This window comes from Rasamsonia emersonii (genome assembly GCF_000968595.1).
Source record: "Rasamsonia emersonii CBS 393.64 chromosome Unknown ctg1118621760104, whole genome shotgun sequence".
In the NCBI taxonomy this organism is placed as follows: domain Eukaryota; kingdom Fungi; phylum Ascomycota; class Eurotiomycetes; order Eurotiales; family Trichocomaceae; genus Rasamsonia; species Rasamsonia emersonii.
In genome coordinates, this window is record NW_013563183.1 from 22,111 (window position 1) to 39,736 (window position 17,626).

At 52.1% G+C, this 17,626-nt stretch overlaps 5 protein-coding genes across 5 annotated transcripts; 3 read left to right on the forward strand and 2 right to left on the reverse strand.

The window, feature by feature from the left end:
• Positions 1-261: 261 nt before the first annotated feature.
• On the forward strand, positions 262-4,275 carry T310_4302 (Cation chloride cotransporter; the record flags this gene model as incomplete). Its single annotated transcript, XM_013472831.1, has 4 exons — positions 262-778; positions 836-1,427; positions 1,486-1,651; positions 1,714-4,275. 4 exons carry the CDS (start codon positions 262-264, stop codon positions 4,273-4,275), a joined length of 3,837 nt encoding a protein of 1,278 aa, XP_013328285.1.
• A 773-nt stretch (positions 4,276-5,048) lies between these two features.
• Positions 5,049-6,674, reverse strand: T310_4303 (Mevalonate kinase; the record flags this gene model as incomplete). Its single annotated transcript, XM_013472832.1, has 1 exon — positions 5,049-6,674. The coding sequence occupies one exon, from the start codon at positions 6,672-6,674 to the stop codon at positions 5,049-5,051; it is 1,626 nt and encodes a 541-aa protein (XP_013328286.1).
• A 569-nt stretch (positions 6,675-7,243) lies between these two features.
• Positions 7,244-9,357, reverse strand: T310_4304 (uncharacterized protein; the record flags this gene model as incomplete). The annotated part of the gene is made up of 2 exons (XM_013472833.1): positions 7,244-9,235; positions 9,304-9,357. The coding sequence occupies 2 exons, from the start codon at positions 9,355-9,357 to the stop codon at positions 7,244-7,246; spliced, it is 2,046 nt and encodes a 681-aa protein (XP_013328287.1).
• A 511-nt stretch (positions 9,358-9,868) lies between these two features.
• On the forward strand, positions 9,869-15,431 carry T310_4305 (uncharacterized protein; the record flags this gene model as incomplete). Its single annotated transcript, XM_013472834.1, has 16 exons — positions 9,869-10,040; positions 10,106-10,331; positions 10,402-10,540; positions 10,596-10,826; positions 10,931-10,963; positions 11,147-11,239; positions 11,281-11,316; positions 11,731-11,763; positions 11,829-12,035; positions 12,109-12,136; positions 12,438-12,720; positions 12,785-14,206; positions 14,261-14,557; positions 14,610-15,137; positions 15,249-15,291; positions 15,348-15,431. 16 exons carry the CDS (start codon positions 9,869-9,871, stop codon positions 15,429-15,431), a joined length of 3,855 nt encoding a protein of 1,284 aa, XP_013328288.1.
• Positions 15,432-15,970: 539 nt separating this feature from the next.
• Positions 15,971-17,320, forward strand: T310_4306 (Protein farnesyltransferase; the record flags this gene model as incomplete). Its single annotated transcript, XM_013472835.1, has 3 exons — positions 15,971-16,206; positions 16,384-16,524; positions 16,597-17,320. The coding sequence occupies 3 exons, from the start codon at positions 15,971-15,973 to the stop codon at positions 17,318-17,320; spliced, it is 1,101 nt and encodes a 366-aa protein (XP_013328289.1).
• Between the last annotated feature and the right edge of the window lie 306 nt (positions 17,321-17,626).

Genomic DNA, 17,626 nt, shown 5'->3' on the forward strand with positions numbered 1-17,626 from the left:
AGGCTATCGCGGTGCAATTGTGCAATTGGCCTGCGTCTGCGCGTCGTCCAGGACGTCTGTTTCCCTGCTGGGATTCTTCTCTGACGCTATCCCGACTGTCCATCCCTCCACCCCGCCGATACCCCTCTCCGAGCTTCCGCATCCCACTCGCCGACGCATCGCTGGATCCCGACCCCGTCTCGAGTATGCACTGATCCCAGCCAAAACATGCCCTGGTCCCAGCTGGAAACTGCGGTTTGAGTGCTGAGCGTTGCGCGGAAAATGGCCGCGGAGGGCATGGAGTCGCCTCCAAAGGCGAGCGCCGCCCGACACCGGCCCATTTTCTCGACTCGCACGGCCGCCGAAGACGTGTCGAGGCTGGCCCCGAGTGACTCGGTCGCCCTGTCGCCCGAGGACAGCAATCGTCGTTTCCATCTGCATGTCTCTGCCGCTGCAAACCCGTACCAGCCTTTGACCTCGGCCTCCCGACCGTCTCCACGGCGCCATGCCCGTACCCGGAATCTGCTCGACAGCCTGGCCCAATGGTGGTATGGCCCGGCTCATCACGACGAGGAGAGAGACCTGCGAGGGAGACCGCTGGAGCGCGATCATACGGAGGATACAGACCCCAAGAAAGAGCGCAATCGGCATAGGCCTCGCACAAATGCAACGGGACCGTCGGAGAAGCTGGGGACATTCTCCGGGGTCTTTGTACCCACGACGCTCAATGTCCTGAGCATCCTGATGTTCCTCCGGTTTGGGTTCATTCTGGGACAGGGTGGCGTGCTGGGCATGATGGGTATGACTTATCTCTCGCGTGTTGGGCGAAGACCTTACTGAGAGCTTATCCTTTCAGGCATGCTGATCGGCGCGTACATCATCAACCTTTTGACAACCATGTCCATCTCTGCCATTGCGACAAACGGGACGGTGCGTGGTGGAGGTGCCTACTATTTGATATCTCGCTCTCTGGGACCCGAGTTTGGCGGCTCCATCGGCGTCGTGTTTTATATGGGATTCGTTTTCAACACGGGCATGAATGCTCTTGGTCTGGTCGACTGCTTCATTGAGAATTTTGGAACCGATTCGGGATCCTGGTTCCAGTTCCTGCCAGAAGGATTTTGGTGGCAGTATGTCTGGGGCACGATTGTTCTGGTCCTGTGCACGGCCATCTGCCTGGCGGGCAGCTCCATCTTCGCCAGGGCCAGCAATGGGCTGCTTGCGATTCTCCTCATGGCCACATTCAGCATTCCCTTCTCTGCCATTTTCATGCAGCCTTTCCGGGACCCCCAGCTGGGTGTAGAATTTACCGGCTTGAAGCTGCGGACGTTCCTTGAAAATCTCAAACCGCGTCTCACCAAGGGCGCTGCGGGGAGCCAAATTCGGGGCAGGGCGAATTTCCAAGACTTGTTTGGGATCCTATTCCCCGCTACGGGAGGCATCTTTGCGTATGATTTCCTTCTGTATTTCTGTATTTCTGAACTGTGACCAGCTAACGTACCACAGCGGCGCGAGCATGTCCGGCGATCTGAAGAATCCCAGCAAATCGATTCCCAAAGGGACGCTGGCCGGATTGGGTCTCACTTTCTTTACATACACCGTCGTCATTCTCTCCATGGCGGCTTCAATCACCAGGCAGTCTTTTTACAACAACGTCAACGTCATCCAGATTGTAAGTCCCGGCCTGCCAGAAGCTTTTCTTTGTATCATATACTAAAAGCTTTTTCTTCGAAGACAAACATCTCAGGAATTGTCGTGCTGCTCGGGGAATTTGCGTCCTGCTTTTTCTCTTCCTTGATGGGAGTGATCGGGTCTGCAAAGCTTCTCCAGGCAATCGCCCGGGACAACCTGATCCCTGGGCTGTCCATCTTCAGCGAGGGTAACAAGAAAACCGGCGAGCCCACCTACGCGATCATTTTCACCTTTGTCGTCACACAGGTGACGATGCTGTTTGACATCAACCGAATCGCTTCCTTCATCACCATGACCTACCTGATGACCTTTCTAGCCACCAATCTCGCCTGTTTCCTGCTGAAGATTGGCTCCGCACCCAATTTCCGACCTTCATTTCACTATTTCAACTGGCAGACGGCTGCGGCTGGTGCGCTCATTAGCGGTGCCAGCATGTTCTTTGTGGATGGAATCTACGCCACGGGCTGTGTTGTTATTCTGGTCGTTTTGTTCTTGCTGATACACTACACGTCGCCGCCCAAGTCGTGGGGGGACGTCAGTCAGAGCCTGATATATCACCAGGTGAGGAAGTACTTGTTACGGCTGCGGCAGGAACATGTCAAGTTTTGGCGACCTCAGATCCTTCTTTTCGTGCACGACCTGGAGACGCAGTACAAGATGATTTATTTCTGCAATTCGCTGAAGAAAGGGGCCTTGTTCGTGTTGGGTCATGTCATCGTGACCGATGATTTCTCCAGCGCGGTCCCAGAGGCGCGCCGTCAGCAGACCGCATGGGCGAAATTTATCGAATACTCCAAGGTCAAGGCATTTACTAATATCTCAGTGGCTCCCACGGCAGAATGGGGGGTTCGCAATACCGTTTTGAACTCAGGTCTAGGCGGGATGAGGCCGAATATTGTGGTGATTGACCAGTTTCGCCGGGAGCAGGGCCTTGTGGAGATCTTTCATCCGCCGTCACGCAGGCGACACTCCAAATCCAGAAGCATCTCGCTCAGTCGAAGAGACTTGGGGGATGATTTCTCGGAAGCAGGGATCCCGAATGGCGCAATGAGTGCGCAGAGCTACTTGACCATCCTCGAGGACCTGTTGTTCAAGCTTCGAATCAACGTGGCTGTTGCTCGAGGGTTTGAAAACTTGGAACTGCCAGACTCGAAAGGACGGAACACGAAGAGATTTATCGACCTGTGGCCCATTCAGATGTCGGCCGAGCTTGCCACAGACAGCGAGAGCAAGCAAAATGTCCTGACGACCAACTTCGACACGTACACCCTGATCTTGCAGCTGGGCTGCATTCTCCACACGGTGCCGTCGTGGAAGAAGACGTACAAGTTGCGAGTGGTCGTCTTTGTAGAGTATGAGACTGATGTGGAGGAGGAGCGCGGACGGGTCGAGACGCTCTTGGAGAAATTGCGCATCGAGGCGGAAGTGCTCGTCTTTGCCCTCGCCAGCAGTGACCTGCAGACATTTAAGGTCATTGTCAATGGCGACACGTCGTCTGTAACTGCAGAGGGCCTGGAGAAGGTCAATTCGGTATTGAAAGAGGAGAGCTGGTGGCAGGACATTCAGACATTCCGGGAGAGCTTTCAAGACCCGCAACGTCAGGGGCAGACGAGCAAGGCTGCAAAGCTCCTGGGGGCGATGCCCTACTGGCCGGCAGCCTCATTCCAGCAAGGCGGACAGAGACCTGCTGGACAGCAACGCTTCGAGGGGCTGAAGAAACTGGTGCAATCCGCCAAGCAGCAGCGCAGACGATCCATCTCCAGCTTCCGGGGCATGAATGTGAATCTGGGCATGCAGACCCATCGGCTGCTGGACTCGTTCGTCGACTACCACTCTGACACTAGCGAGGACTCGTCCAGCACGGAGGACGCCGAGTTTGAGCCGTACGCGAGCGATGCAGAGGGTGACGAGACTGACGACGACGGTGGAAACACGCCCCGAACAGGGACGGTGTCTCCATCCCCGAGCCGGCCTCGATCAAGGCTGAGACGGTCTCAAAGCGCTCATTTGTTGCGGAGTGAACAAGAAGAGACGACTGTCTCCGACATGGCTTCTCAGGAACCAGGTCCTACTGAAAACGTTCCTACCATTACAGCACCAGGAGAGACAGCAGACACACCACCAGTCCCGCCACGGCCCCCAATCCTTCGAACAGCATCCGGCAATCGATTCACGTCGTCTCCCATCCCCAAAGCGCGAGTCAACCCTACCGAAGGGACAGGCCCATCGATCATGTTCTCCGACTCGCCCGTCGCCAGTCATCCTCCACATGCAGACTTCCCCTCGACATCCTCTCCTCAGCGGGAATCCATCTACACGCGGCATACGCCCTCGGCGACAGGCTTCCCCGCGCAAGCCGCCATGCCGCTGTCCTTCAACGACCTCCCCTGCCGGGCGCAGCACCTGATCCTGAACGAGCTGATGATCCGTCAGAGCGGCGAGACGGCCGTCATGTTCACGACGCTCCCGTCGCCGATCGAGGGGACCTGCGCGGACGAGGCGGGCAGCGAGGCGTACGTCAGCGACATGGAGGTGCTCTGTCGGGACCTACCGCCTTGTCTGCTGGTGCATAGTAACAGTATGACTGTGACGATGAATTTGTAATGTAACTAATTCTCTTTCTTCCTGTTCAGCTATCTGTATTGCGTGTCTGGGTGGAAATGGCTACCTGGGAGCTGTTATAAATAACGTATTGTATGGCATGGTATGGGATGGGATGGGATGGGATGATATAGATAGACCCTGTATGTACTGTACACAAAACGAGGTCATTTTCGATTTCATTTTCTCTCTTTCCTCTCTTTTGGTACAGTACTATATAGAAGCCTGATAAGATGCATACATAGATCATATTCATGGCCTGAGCCCTTCTTCCTTTTGCCTTTCACTTAATTGTTGAAATTAAATAAAAACACTATGGCTAGTAGAATAATAATGATGATGATAATAACAACACTGCAATGCAATGTGCACAAAAAAAAATAAAACAGAACCTATATATATACAGCATAAAAACAAACCCCGAAGAAGGTAAATGAGACAACAGCAAAAAAGACAAAAAACAGAAACAAAACGAAACAAAGTATTAAATGACCCAGAAAAAAAGGCCAAAAAAAAGAACACAGAATAATAATAATAAAGTGATTAGTAGGTATTTGACATGGACATGATGATGGATTCGTACATGCCTTGCTTGTGTGACACACTCACTCTCAGGACAGGTCATCATGTGTGATGAGTAATAGTTATTAAACAGTATTGACTTATTTATTTTTTCCTTGCAAATAAGTCCATTCAATTAATCGATGAGACACACCGACTCATCTTCAATTCGAGGCAAGGTCGAATTCGACGTCGAAAACAGGTGCTGTGCTGGACTATCGCGTCCAGCTTCCAGCTCGCTTCCAGAACTTCCATCCATCACGCTTCTGCCCGCCGCCTCCCACGCCAACCAGCCGCTCGATGCCGTCGTTGCCCACGGCGTTCTCGAACTTCTGCTGGTCGATCTCCTCGCCGCCTTCCTCGTCGGTGCCGTTGCGGAGCACGGCCGGCCACAGCACGCCGACGCCGTCCCCGCCCAGCGTCGTCGTGTAGCGCTCGAAGTCTTCCTCGTCGAGCTTCGCTTCGAGCTCGCGGATCGCGTCCTTATCTGCGTCGGGCCGCAGCAGCGTGATCGCGCAGCCGCCGCCCCCTGCGCCGGTCAGTTTGGTCCACCCGATATTCCCGTAGTCGATCAGCTCGCGGATCCGTTCGAGACGCGGGTGGGAAACACCCAGCGACACCAGCAGTCCGTGGTTGATGCGGAATAGCGTCCCGAATTGCTCGAGCGCCGCGTCGCGATTGTTCTCGAATTCTGGCGACGAGATCAGCGTGTGCGCCGACGTAGTCACCTGGTCGATCGTGTCCAGCATCTTGTCTGTCACTTCCGGGTGTGCCTTTCGCAGCGCCCCGACCTTGGCGACCTCCGTGGCTGTCGACCGGGACTGTCGCGTGTTCACCAGCAGTAAAGGCAATTCGGGGAAATTGGGCAGAGACGTGACCGTGGGCGGTTTGGAATAGTCTCCCCGTCGGAACAGGACTGCCTTGCCCCCCGACGACACGGTGTTGTCCACGCCACTGGGGTTTCCGTGGATGCATAGTTCGCCCACAAACGCCCACCGGTTGATCCGTTCAATCTGGACCTCCGCCTCGTCCGGCGGCTGGTCAGGATGCGGCCCCGCCAGCGTGCGGATCTGCAGCAGCAGCGCGGTGCTGAGACAGACGCAGACACTGGCACTGCTGCCCAGACCGGCGCCGATGGGGATGGTCGAGCGGAGGGTGTAGATGGCGGCGTGCGACTCCGGGGAGCCCAGCGAGAGAAAGAGATATAGGAACGCGGTGGCCGAGCTCTGGTGGATCTTGCGTATTTCGTCCGGCTTGTCTTTCGACACGTCCGCGACGTGCTGCTTGACGGCGTCGAGGAGCTCCGGGTCGAGGGAGGTGACGAGGTCGTAGTAGAACTTCTTCTTGGAGGGATGGTGGAACAGGTCCCAGGGCAGCGCGTCAATGTCCCACGTGTGGTCCAGGCCAATGTCGCGGAAATTGAGCGTGACGGTGCGGTGGGATTTGGAGAGCGTGGTGACGAGGAGATAGGAGCGCAGCGAGATGGCCGCGGCCATGGCTGCCTTGCCGTGGACGACGGCGTGCTCGCCGAAAACAATGACCTTGCCGGGCGCCGACACCATGAACGGCGGGGCCATTGGCGACGAGGGCTTTCGCATCATCCTGTCTGACGTTTTCGAGGACGTGGTCGAGGTTGTCTTCGCGTTGGGGCTGGCGGTGGAGGTGGTCAGGATGCCGTCTGAGTTGTCGGCGCTGTCGTCGCTGGTGCTGTTATGGCTGTGTTGACTGTGCGCGTCATTCGCCGCCTTGATGCGCACCTGCAGCTCAGAGGCAGTTTTTTTGTGCTTGTTCTTGGAGGCCCTCACGCTGCCGTGCTTCTTGCGTCCGTGGCCATTCTGCATGTCGCGAGGTCGTACAGGAAGTCAGGGGCAACCGAACAGCGACGACTGGCTATGCAGCCAACACACGCATCGCAGAGCCAGGCAGCGTCAGTCAGCACAGCGTGCAGGCAGTAAAGGGATCAAAGCAGGAAAGAAGAAGAGCAGAGGTGGTTTGTCATGTGGTTAATTAGTTAATTAATTAATTGACTGTTTCCCCGTTGGACTCGTTAGTTCTCAACTGGCGTCGGCGGCGTCTCCGCGAGTAATTGCGGCGGGTCAGCGTCCACCACTCAGCGTCCGCCTTTTACACACAATTACAGCTTCACATTATCCAGATTATTGCAGATGGAGATTCTGACAGCAGTCTGCTGCCAGGCAAGTTGTGCAGTCGAGTGTGGCTGCTCTCTCTGTTTCTCAATGGGACAAATTCTCTCGAGTTCAGTCAGTAATAGTAATTAGGTACAGCGTAGAACAAATCCAGACATTAGACAAATTCACATATCCTGCAGAACAGACAAAAAATACATATCGTAGCATCATACATATCATGTACATACACGTGAATAGAGAGGAGAGAGAGAGAGAAGGAACTACCCCATCGTCGTCTCCCACCCGTTATCAATCATCACATCCATCCAGTACACATTCGGCTCGCCCGCGTCCATCCGATTCCACACCTCCTTGACCAGCTGCAGGCAGACGTGGATCGGTTTGGGTGGCAGGACGTGCAGGAACGAGCCCAGGCGCCCGAGGATGAACTTGCGCGTGCGCGACACTTCAATCGCATGCGACGACAGGTTGAGGCCATAGCTACTGTCTTCGTCGACAGGAGGCAGGCGCAGTTCGCTGGACGACGCGACGAGCAGGAACGGTTGCAGACATCTCGTGCGCGACTCCAACGGAATCGTCTTCAGCCGGGCCATGGCCGTCAACGCGAACCTGGTGAGCCACTCGTTTCGAACCGACTCTGGGAGGTCAGCGGCGTCTTCGTCGCATTCGCTACCGCCGCTGTCGCTGAAGACGCCATCCGTGAGTCCAGCAAGGGGATTGGTCGAAGCGTCACTCGATACACTGAATGGACTTTGATTGTCCAGGCTCAGATTGAACGACTGGTCTCCCCGTTGTAACCGGGACCGCAGCAGATCGGGAAAGACGCGATACAGCTGAATGAGACCCGTATATCGATACACTTCGGCCATCGCCAGCAGGTGCCACACCGGAGTATCGTCGTCCCCCGGATTGACGATCTCCGTCTCGGCTGGATGCGAGAGGTTCAACAGTCTGGCTTCGAGCTCTCGTGCCTTTTGGATCGCCTTCTGTGCCTGGGCGATATCTCCCTGTGACGTGAACCGTCTCGCACGAACCCGGTTCCTCTCGCGACGAATCAGCCGGCCGACTTCATGCACCGTAAACTGCGTGTCCCGCGCGATGCCGGTCCAAGGGTGCGGCACCCGTTGCAACAAAATGCTGTCGGTTGTCGTCTGCAGGCCCGTCTTCGCGGGAGCAAGAGTGTTATGGTCCGCCACATACGACAACAACATCTCCCAGTAGACCAGAGCTTCTTCGAAAAACTGGTAGTTGTTGCGATTGCTCAGCAGAGAACCGTGGTGACTGCCAGAGGCGATGGCATTGATATGCTTCCGGAGGAGGTTGAAGAAGGAAATCCCCAGATCATTCGGGTTGTGCCAACTCGCAGTCTGGCCAAGCATCAGCAGGGCCAAAAGGGACTTATCGTCCATCACCGTTTGTTTCTCCAGCATCGAGATGGCTTCTTGGCGCAGCTTGAGCCCGACAGGCCCGAATTGGGGGAAATCGTCGACTAATGTAGCTGCGGCCATACTCTGCAGAGTCCGGCACATGGCCGGCGAGGAACTCCACAGACGCGACACGGTGGTCCGAAAGGGGTTCATATGGCTATCGTAGCTGGAGAACAGACCAGCAACCTCCTTGAAATAATATTCAACGAGCGTCGAGGACGGATCCTCCAGGGACCGCCGCGGGGGCGGCAGCACGCTGAGTCGATCATTCGACGCGGACCGCTGAGGATGAACAGGGGACTGACGCACGAAAGTCGACGGAGAGAAAGCTCCATACAAGGAAATTTCATTCTCGTTGCTTAGATTGCCTTGCCTAGGAGATTCATCTGCTTGTCCGTCATGGTTCGGCTCGTAGGATGAACTGCCAGCGGCCTGCTCAAAATCAAAGGTGGAGAGCTGAGGAACCGGGGAGGCGAGTTGGTCCAGCTCTTGAAGAGCATCACTAAATTGACTATCCCATAGATCATCGTTCAATCGAGAGTCTAGATCACTGGTTGGAGGGTCCTCAAATGGAGCTACCTGTTGAGCTTGGGAATTGGGATCGTCCTGGATGGTCACTGGCACCTCAGATGGCGAAACGCTGGGTGGTTCTTGCAGGCTGGGACCATTTTGATTCTCAGAACTGTTGGTTGATTGGGTTTCTTTGATGACTCTTTCAAGAACCTCATGCTTGGTGACCCATCGCAGCGGCTGGGTGTAGCCGGGACATTTTACTCCCAGACGAGTGCAACGGCCACAGGCGGGCTTCGCCTCGTCACATTTCAACTGGAGAGTCATCAGTTTCTTTCGCAGCAGAACTAGAAAGATGTGAATAATCCGATGTGATAACTGACCCGTTTACTCTTGCATGTTGCACATCCGTTCCGCGATTTCTTGACTCCGCGCATGACGCATCACCTGCTCGATTCTCCCAGTTGGCAGAGCTCACAGTGTCATCGACCAACGATGATATAATCCAGCTATCCACAGTCAACCGTCATAATTCTAATTTGAGAAGTCCCCGCAAAAGCGAGTTGGGGACGATCGCGCTGTCTGATATGCGGGGAGAGCTGCAATGACTAAGCGAGATAAGCAAGATAAGCCATTGGTTCCTGATAATAGATCCCGCAAGCCAATCAGAAGGCAGAATTCAACTCAATCTATGGACAGAGCGTCTGTAGCTACCATGGTAGCTGCAATCACCACGATCGTCCATCGAAAATGTTGCCTTGCAATCAAGGAGCCATTTTTGGCTTGGTACGACACAGAGACAATGCAGGATGAGTCATGTGGAACGTACAGTATATGTACTCGACGAGTTGAGTGAACCTATGCATGCATCCAACCTCAAAGTCGTCTCTCGTCCAGAAATTAAATGAAAGCCTTTGCACTGTTAAACGAATATCAACATCCTCCTGTATGGCTATTCCATCCTCCTCGTCGTCAGACCACTCCAACACGCCATTACTCCTCCAAATTCCTCGGAAATGGACCTCGAAACAGCTCAAGGCGCTCAAAGTAACTGAGCAACGCGACCTGCCTGCGGAGGCCATTGTTGAAGCTTCATATGTGCCTAGTGATGGGGATGAAGGTACGTTTATCCAGTAATCAGCATTTCTCTCCTCACTGACCCGGATACGTGTGTACTGTACATAGCATTCGAAGGTCTCGCCGCAGAGCTTTGCGACCCAACAAGACAGGATCTATGGGACATGCCGTTTGGAAAGAAGAACTACTTCAGCAATCCATTTTTCTTTACCTTCAAATCTCTAAGCCAGGTGTCGAGGTCCACTGAAAATGAAGATGTGTATTCCACAGCCAAATCGGCCCTGATGTGCTGCCTGTCAACCATAGGAGGCCGTCTCCGTTCGTCACTGTACCAGTAAGTGTGACTTTACCTGTCACCCATTTCACTGATTTGAGCACTGATGATGGAGGGAAAAATAAAGCAGGACGTATTCTTCCAAAATCCCATTTACGGTCCACCCTGCCGGGATAAAGGGCGCTCTCAGGTGCAGCGGGGCTCTTTTCGACAGGGCTCCCAAGTGGGCTGGTGACGAAATCCCTCTTCTTCCGCTTGCGACAATCACGGTTTGTTTTCTCTTTCACCTCGAATTGTCATTACTGCTAACGGATATATGCCAAGGTCGTGAATAACCGCGACAAGACGAGCGTTGCCGTCCACGAAGTCCCCCAGATTGTCGTCCAGGCAATCCTAGCCTATAACCGTGACCCCACACGAGAGAGTTATCCAGCGTTCGTGCTGCGCGTGGATCGTACCATCTTGCAGGTCAGCATGTCGGCCCTATCTCGTACCTACGTGGAGGAACTCTGTCGTGGAAAGCCATTGAGCGGAAGCCTTCGACTGTGCCGTTCAGTGCGCTACGATATGCTAGAACGCGATGAGCGAAGGGAAGCTCTGAGACTTCTCGTCGGACTCGTTAGATTTCTCGACACCAGCAACATTATTGATGGTAAAAGATAAGTTCAAGTCCTTGGTACAATATTGTACATGTATGTATAGATACGTATTTAGCTTGCCATAAAAACATAAAAATAACTATACTGTATTTATTATCGAGGTATACAGCAACTAACTACCACTCAAAATACCATGAAAAAATATATTTCCATACTCATCTCGAGTTAACATGTGGTATTTCGTTACATTGATTGACAGCAGCTACTTTTAGGTAGGAAAGTGGAGTACGAAGTATTAATTCCTTCCCACCCATTCAGTCAATCCATTCGCCCAGCCCAGCCTCCTCATCATACCTTGGGTTACATAGGGTAAGTAAAAATACGAGGTAGCTAGCTAGCTATGTACCCAGCATGCCAAGGAGGTTCAAATCCAGACGATATACGGAGTGAGTTAAGGTAGGTAGGTAGGCCACCCCACATTCCAGAAGCATCTCCTCCTCCAATCCAATCTCTGGACCCCTTTCCTTCATTCATTCATATCCATCCATTGCAGAGTCCAAGCAGGCATGTCATGCCATCTAGGTGGTTCCGTTTTTCCCTGAAGAGGTGATGTGTCGCGTGTCCAGCATCATATCCCCTAGAAGTACTATAGTACCAATAACACACGGGTTAAATGCGTCATTCCTATAATTATTATTGCTTACGGGAAACTTATTTTAAGTACTCTTGGTCATATACTAATTCTTCGTTCTAAGATGGTTTGTTTTACTCTTCCTCGCCAAGACACGGTTGAACCGGGAGTGGATGGATACGGAGTACTCTGTATTATTTATATTTTTGGCCCCTGCCTAGATACCTAGGTACCTGTACCTACTCCGTACTCCGTAAGACAGGTAAGGAGGATTTCTTCAGACAAGACAAAAACGATCTGCACACCTCTCGCACTGTATGTAACTAGAGAAAAGAACCTCCCCCAGTCCCATGGCCCGGCGCCCACGGATTGTTTTTCTTGGCCGCGTCGGGACTAGCGGGACCTGATATTCTTGCAGAGCCTCCAGTTTTTAAATTTTTAAACATTTTTAAACTCTCCCGGTGGCTGGTCCCACTGGACTATCCTGCTTCCGGAAATATATCACGTTCTCCAGGGCTAGGGATACCTAGAGTGGTAGGTGTTTGTCGATGACTCGGTATTTCCCGTCCTCCTCACGGCATTTTTCTCCACATCTACTACTCTGTAGGTGCTAGGAAAGACGAAAGTCTCCGTTGGTATGTAGCTGTGGCATGCCCGGGTGCCACTCTGTTCTATAGTTAGCTTGCCACAGGCCGTGCAGGGCAGAATGTGTCAGTCATTCCCAGCATTGGCTTCTCGTGTGGCGGGAATCCAGCATATCCTCTCTGTATTATTGATAGTCCATTGGTTTCCTTCTTGCGGATAAGCTTGATTATCGCTTCAAGTGGCGGGGTCAATGTGTCATGCGTTATATAATAGATTGTATTGTAGGATAGTTGTAAAATTGAAGGCCGCCTTCCTGCAGAATCCATGTCCCTCCCTACCTTCGCTGAATAGTCGTTGATAGAGACAATGTGTCATCTCGGCCAGCCAATATGATTGTCGCTCGCTCCTACCTTCTGAGGCCTTTCCTCCTTTCGCTGGTGGTCGTCGCGACCCTGTCCGCTAAAGTCGTCCATCTGTTCTTGCATGTTCACTCGGTTCCGCTCGCTTCCTTTCTGCTCTATTTTCCAACGTTCTTCATCCAGGACTGCCTTCTCTTTCTCGGTACTTGGTTCTTATTGCACAAAACATCTGGTGTTGCAGGCACCCTAGGGTTGCTAATCGCCGGCTTTCTTGGGTGAGTTCACCTTAACCATACTAATCCGGGGACAATGTTAACAAGTTGATGCTCATCGCTGTAGGATCGTGACTCTCGTTGCGGCCTCCGCCCAAATCGGTTTCTTCTATGTCACCGGCTCCGAAATACAATGGGGTACAGCAACGAGCGTGGCCAACGATCCCGCAGGGATGAAATTGCTGTTGAGCGGCCTGTGGCCCGTTCTAGCAGCCGGAGTTGTCATCGTCCTTCTTGCCTGGTTCTCGACGCCTTTTATTTCAACATGGATAGGTCGTCGGCTCTCAGCCATCGCGAATATCTCCATTCCCGACGAATCTGGAGAATATCTTCCCGTGGCCCAATCAAAACAACCCAGCCACGAAGGACGAACAGCACGCTTTTGGGCTGTGGGTATCGCGCTGACAGTAATCTGTTTAAGGCTTGTCAGGCCGCCAGTGCCGTACAATCATATGTCTGGCACCATTCCCTTTACTCTTCTTAATGCTTTCCGTTCAAAACCCGAAGTGTGCCCTCAAGCCGAGGCACAACCGTTTCCTCTGCCTGAATTGATCGAGAAGAAGTTCTGGGAACTCCCTCGAGGCCACTTCAAGGGCTGGACCCCAGGCATGGAGGATATTGCTGATGAAGAAGATTTCAACGGGCGACCTCAATGGCTGCCAGAGGAACTGCCTCCTGGATTTGGGCGATGGGCCTTGGAAAAACCTGCAAATCAATCAGTCAGTGGAGAGAGAGGCAGCAAAGCTTGTCCCAGTGCGGAAGCAATCAAAAACACATATAACCCTGCGAAAGATCCACTGCGTATAACAAATCTCGACCTCGACCTCCTGGAGCCATTACAGGAGGCCTTAAGGGACCACGATATCCCAATAACCCACATCTTCTTGATAGAGATGGAGAGCGCGCGCAAAGATGTCTTTCCCCTGAAATATGGCTCTCATCTCCACAAAATGATCCTCCAATCACACGAGACAGAAGATACGGAAGTCATCGACAATATTAATTCCAAACTCTCTGCCGTGTCGCCAATTGCTGAGCAACTTACTGGTGAATCTGGCGGATTTCCTCAAGAGAATCTTTCAGCAGATTTGTGGCAAGATAGCGCCGCTCCTGGAATGGGCGGTATCAACGTGTTAGGTGCAGTAACGGCCAGCAGCCTTTCCTTCAAGAGTGTGCTTGGGAGTCACTGCGGGGTGGGCCCGCTGTCACTGGATTTCATGTACGAGAATGAAGCCGAGATCTATCAGCCGTGCATCATGCACATCCTAGAACTCTTTAATCGGCTCAAAGAAGGATCCGGCAAGGAATCGAGCGACATGCGTCAGCGCAGATGGAAATCCGTGTTCGCCCAGTCGATCACCGGCGTGTACGATGACCAGAATAAGCTGAATCGGAAAATGGGGTTTGACAAGTCCATCGTGAAGGAGGACATCGATTTTCCAAAGGCAAAACACTTCCACCAGGGAATGGAGGAAATCAATTACTTTGGGTGAGTAAATCGTTGAGTCGCTGGCCGCCTCGCCTCGTCTAACTGAAGCTGTAGTTACCCCGAAGAGGAAGTGCTCCCGTATTTGCAAGATACGGTCAACGAGGCCTTGGAGAAGGGAGAACGACTCTTTTTCTCTCATTTCACCAGCACCACTCATCATCCGTGGGCGGTGCCCTCTGACTTCGAGACTGAGCAGTATTGGGCGGATGATGGCCTCGTCTCCAAACACGAGGAGGCCAACAGATACCTCAATACTGTCCGCTACGTCGACCAATGGCTGGGAAAAATCCTCAAGGTGATAGACGAGGCAGGGATTGCAAACGAGACCTTGGTTGTATTCGTGGGCGATCAGTAAGTCATATTCCTATGGCATTGATTCTTGCCAGTGGCTCATCCTTCGTAGTGGTCAAGCATTCCGTGAAGATGCGCGATACAGTGGCACCTATCAGAATGGGCATATCAGCAACTTTCGAATTCCATTGATTTTCCGCCATCCTCTCCTGCCACGCATCCAACTGTCGGCCAATGCAACCTCGCTTTCTATTCTTCCCACCATCCTGGATCTTCTGATCAACACCGATTCTCTGAATGCCCAGGACAAGGAGGCAGCATCTGATCTGATCAATGAGTATGAGGGTCAGTCATTGATCCGGCCGTACAAAGCAAGCCACAATGGCCGACAAGCCTGGAACATTGGGGTCATTAATGCTGGCGGCTCTATGCTGAGCGTCGCGTCAGCGGCAGTCCCATACCGTCTCATTCTGCCACTTAGGGATGAATTTACCTATGTCTTCTCAGATCTGAAGGAAGATCCCGATGAGATCGATCTCATCGAAGAGTGGGATATGGATTCTTTGGTCCGCAGCGTGCGTCGAGCCCATGGAGCCGAAGCAGCGAGCTGGGTTGTCGACGCGGAAAAGGTGGGGCGATGGTGGGTAGAAGAGAAGAAACGCCTTTGGAACTATAGAGAGTGAGCTTGTACAGTATAGTATCATGATAACAATTGCCATATAGACAGTAATGTTATGTAATGTCGATGAAGGTACATGATGTATCAGTCAGATTCTCCTGGCACTACAACGTTGGTATGTAGACCGAAGTGCGCTGGTACTGTGGACCTATGATCCTGTCATTGATACAGGAGCAATGGAAGGCTGTCGCTTTGCAAACCTTGAGGGGTGTTGGCTGTTATGTGTCTTTCATGCAGCTTCAAAGTAAAGTGTGATGCCTCAGGTTACTAATCCGCCTGCCCCGCCGGACTTGCTTCTTTGTCGGACTAAAAGCATCGCCAAGATACCTTCAACTGTATCTAAGAGCTTCTCTCCTCAGACTGTGATTCACAATCGAAGAGTTACCTCTGCACAGTATTTTTCTGACTGCTAGTATTTGTCTTGGAAGGTTTTGGAAATAGCTATTTCCTCCACTTCAAGGTTGAGTTGCACTCATCTCTCTTCGCAGCCTGTGCAACTTCAGCAAACTTGCACGTCAGGCATAACGCCATCAAGAGCTTTCTGGGAGTGTCGTTTACCTTTTCTTCTTCTTTTTTTGTTCCGTCTGAGAAGAGAGCTGCTTTGTCATGCTCTTCACGCTCTGAATTTATCGAGACATGAAACATTAAAATTATCAGCTGCTGCACTCAAAAGCCTGCATTGTGTACATTTCTGTCTTCTTGTCGGGGCCATCAACCAAGCCTCAAAGTCCACTTTTGAAGGTGAAAAATATAGCCTCCCTCAATTCTCATTCGTTGACTGATATAACGTCACCATGAGTGGGAAATATTCGTCTGACCCCTTATGGGCGGACGTGAAGCCCATCCCCCTGGACGATGGCTCCAAGGAGGGTCAGGAAGCCACTCCCCTCGCAACAATTGCGTATTCGCCTGCGTACGTCGAGGCGACGTCGTATCTGCGAGCTGTCATGGCGGCCAATGAGGTGTCTGAGAGAGCGTTGAAGTTGACGCAAGATGTGATCTCGATGAATCCTGCTCATTACACTGTGTGGTAGGTATCTCTCCTTGCATTGATCTCCCTGATTTTTCATTTCTATCTAATGGCGTATATGCCTTCCCATTTTATATGTGCTTATACGTCGAGCCTCTTTTTTGGGAGCTAGTTTTGTTTTTCGTTCCCGCTTTCGTTTGGCCTTTTGTTTATGCGGAGTGTTTGCGTTCTTTCTAGCTTATATGTGCAGTATACTGATTTAGCTCGATGCAGGCTATACCGAGCAAAGATCCTTTTTGCACTCAATAAGAACCTTGATGACGAGCTCACTTGGTTGAATAAAGTGTCGTTGCAGTATCTCAAAAATTACCAGATATGGTGAGTATTCATGACCATAAATTACTTCGAAACTCTCAAATCTTATTGGATTGTTGGATTAACTATCTACAGGCATCACCGTCAAGTCATCATGTCATCGCGCACCGCCTTCCCGACTCTCCCGCCCAAAGAGCTCGATTTTCTCATGGAGATGTTTGCCCAGGACGCCAAGAACTACCACGTCTGGACATATCGGCACTGGCTCGTGCGGCATTTCAATCTCTGGGACTCCGAGCGTGAAATCCGAGATGTTGAGACTCTCATAAACGCTGATGTCCGGAATAACTCTGCGTGGAACCACCGATATCTACTGCGATTCGCTCCCCGGGAGGGTCCCGAAGCTGGGATGCCAGGAGGCGTGATTTCAGATCAAAAGGGTCGCTCGGATGTTGTTGACGAGGAGCTCGTTGACGCAGAACTCGACTACGCTAAGGAGAAGATCCTCCTGGCGCCGGAGAATCGCAGTCCATGGTTGTACGCACGCGGGGTTTTGCGAGCTGCTGGCCGACCACTCTCTGAATGGAAGGACTTTGCCAGTCAGTTCGTCACGGAGGAGAAGACGGAGGACGGACAAGTTGTCAACGTGCATGTCAAGAGCAGCTTGGCTGTGGAGTGGTTAGCGGACGTTTTGGGCGAGGAGGCTCAGACAGAGCAGGAGAGCGGAAAGATAGCCGAGGCGGTCAAGATGCTTACCTTGCTCAAGGAGAAATATGATCCTATCCGGAGGAACTATTGGGATTATAGAATTCGCCAGCTGAAGGATTCGACCTCCGAACCAGTCACTGCGTCTGCATGATATCATCTTGCATTGACGGCGTAAGGTGAGACAAGATAAATATCCCAGGCCTTTTCGAAAGTAAAAACATATCTGACCGGCTGAATAATCCAGATTGGAAGTCAATTGGGTTACTTCTTGCTTCTACGAGGTTTCAAATCGATGTCTCTTGATTTATGACAAGTTGATGCTTGGAAACGTCACGAGTTCATTATACCTGCGCTGTACCGGTGGAGTAAAAAGAAAAAAAAGCAAAGCTTCATACTTTGTCCCAGCAATAACATAACGATGATTAACAGATATAATAAGGTAAACAGGAATCAAAAC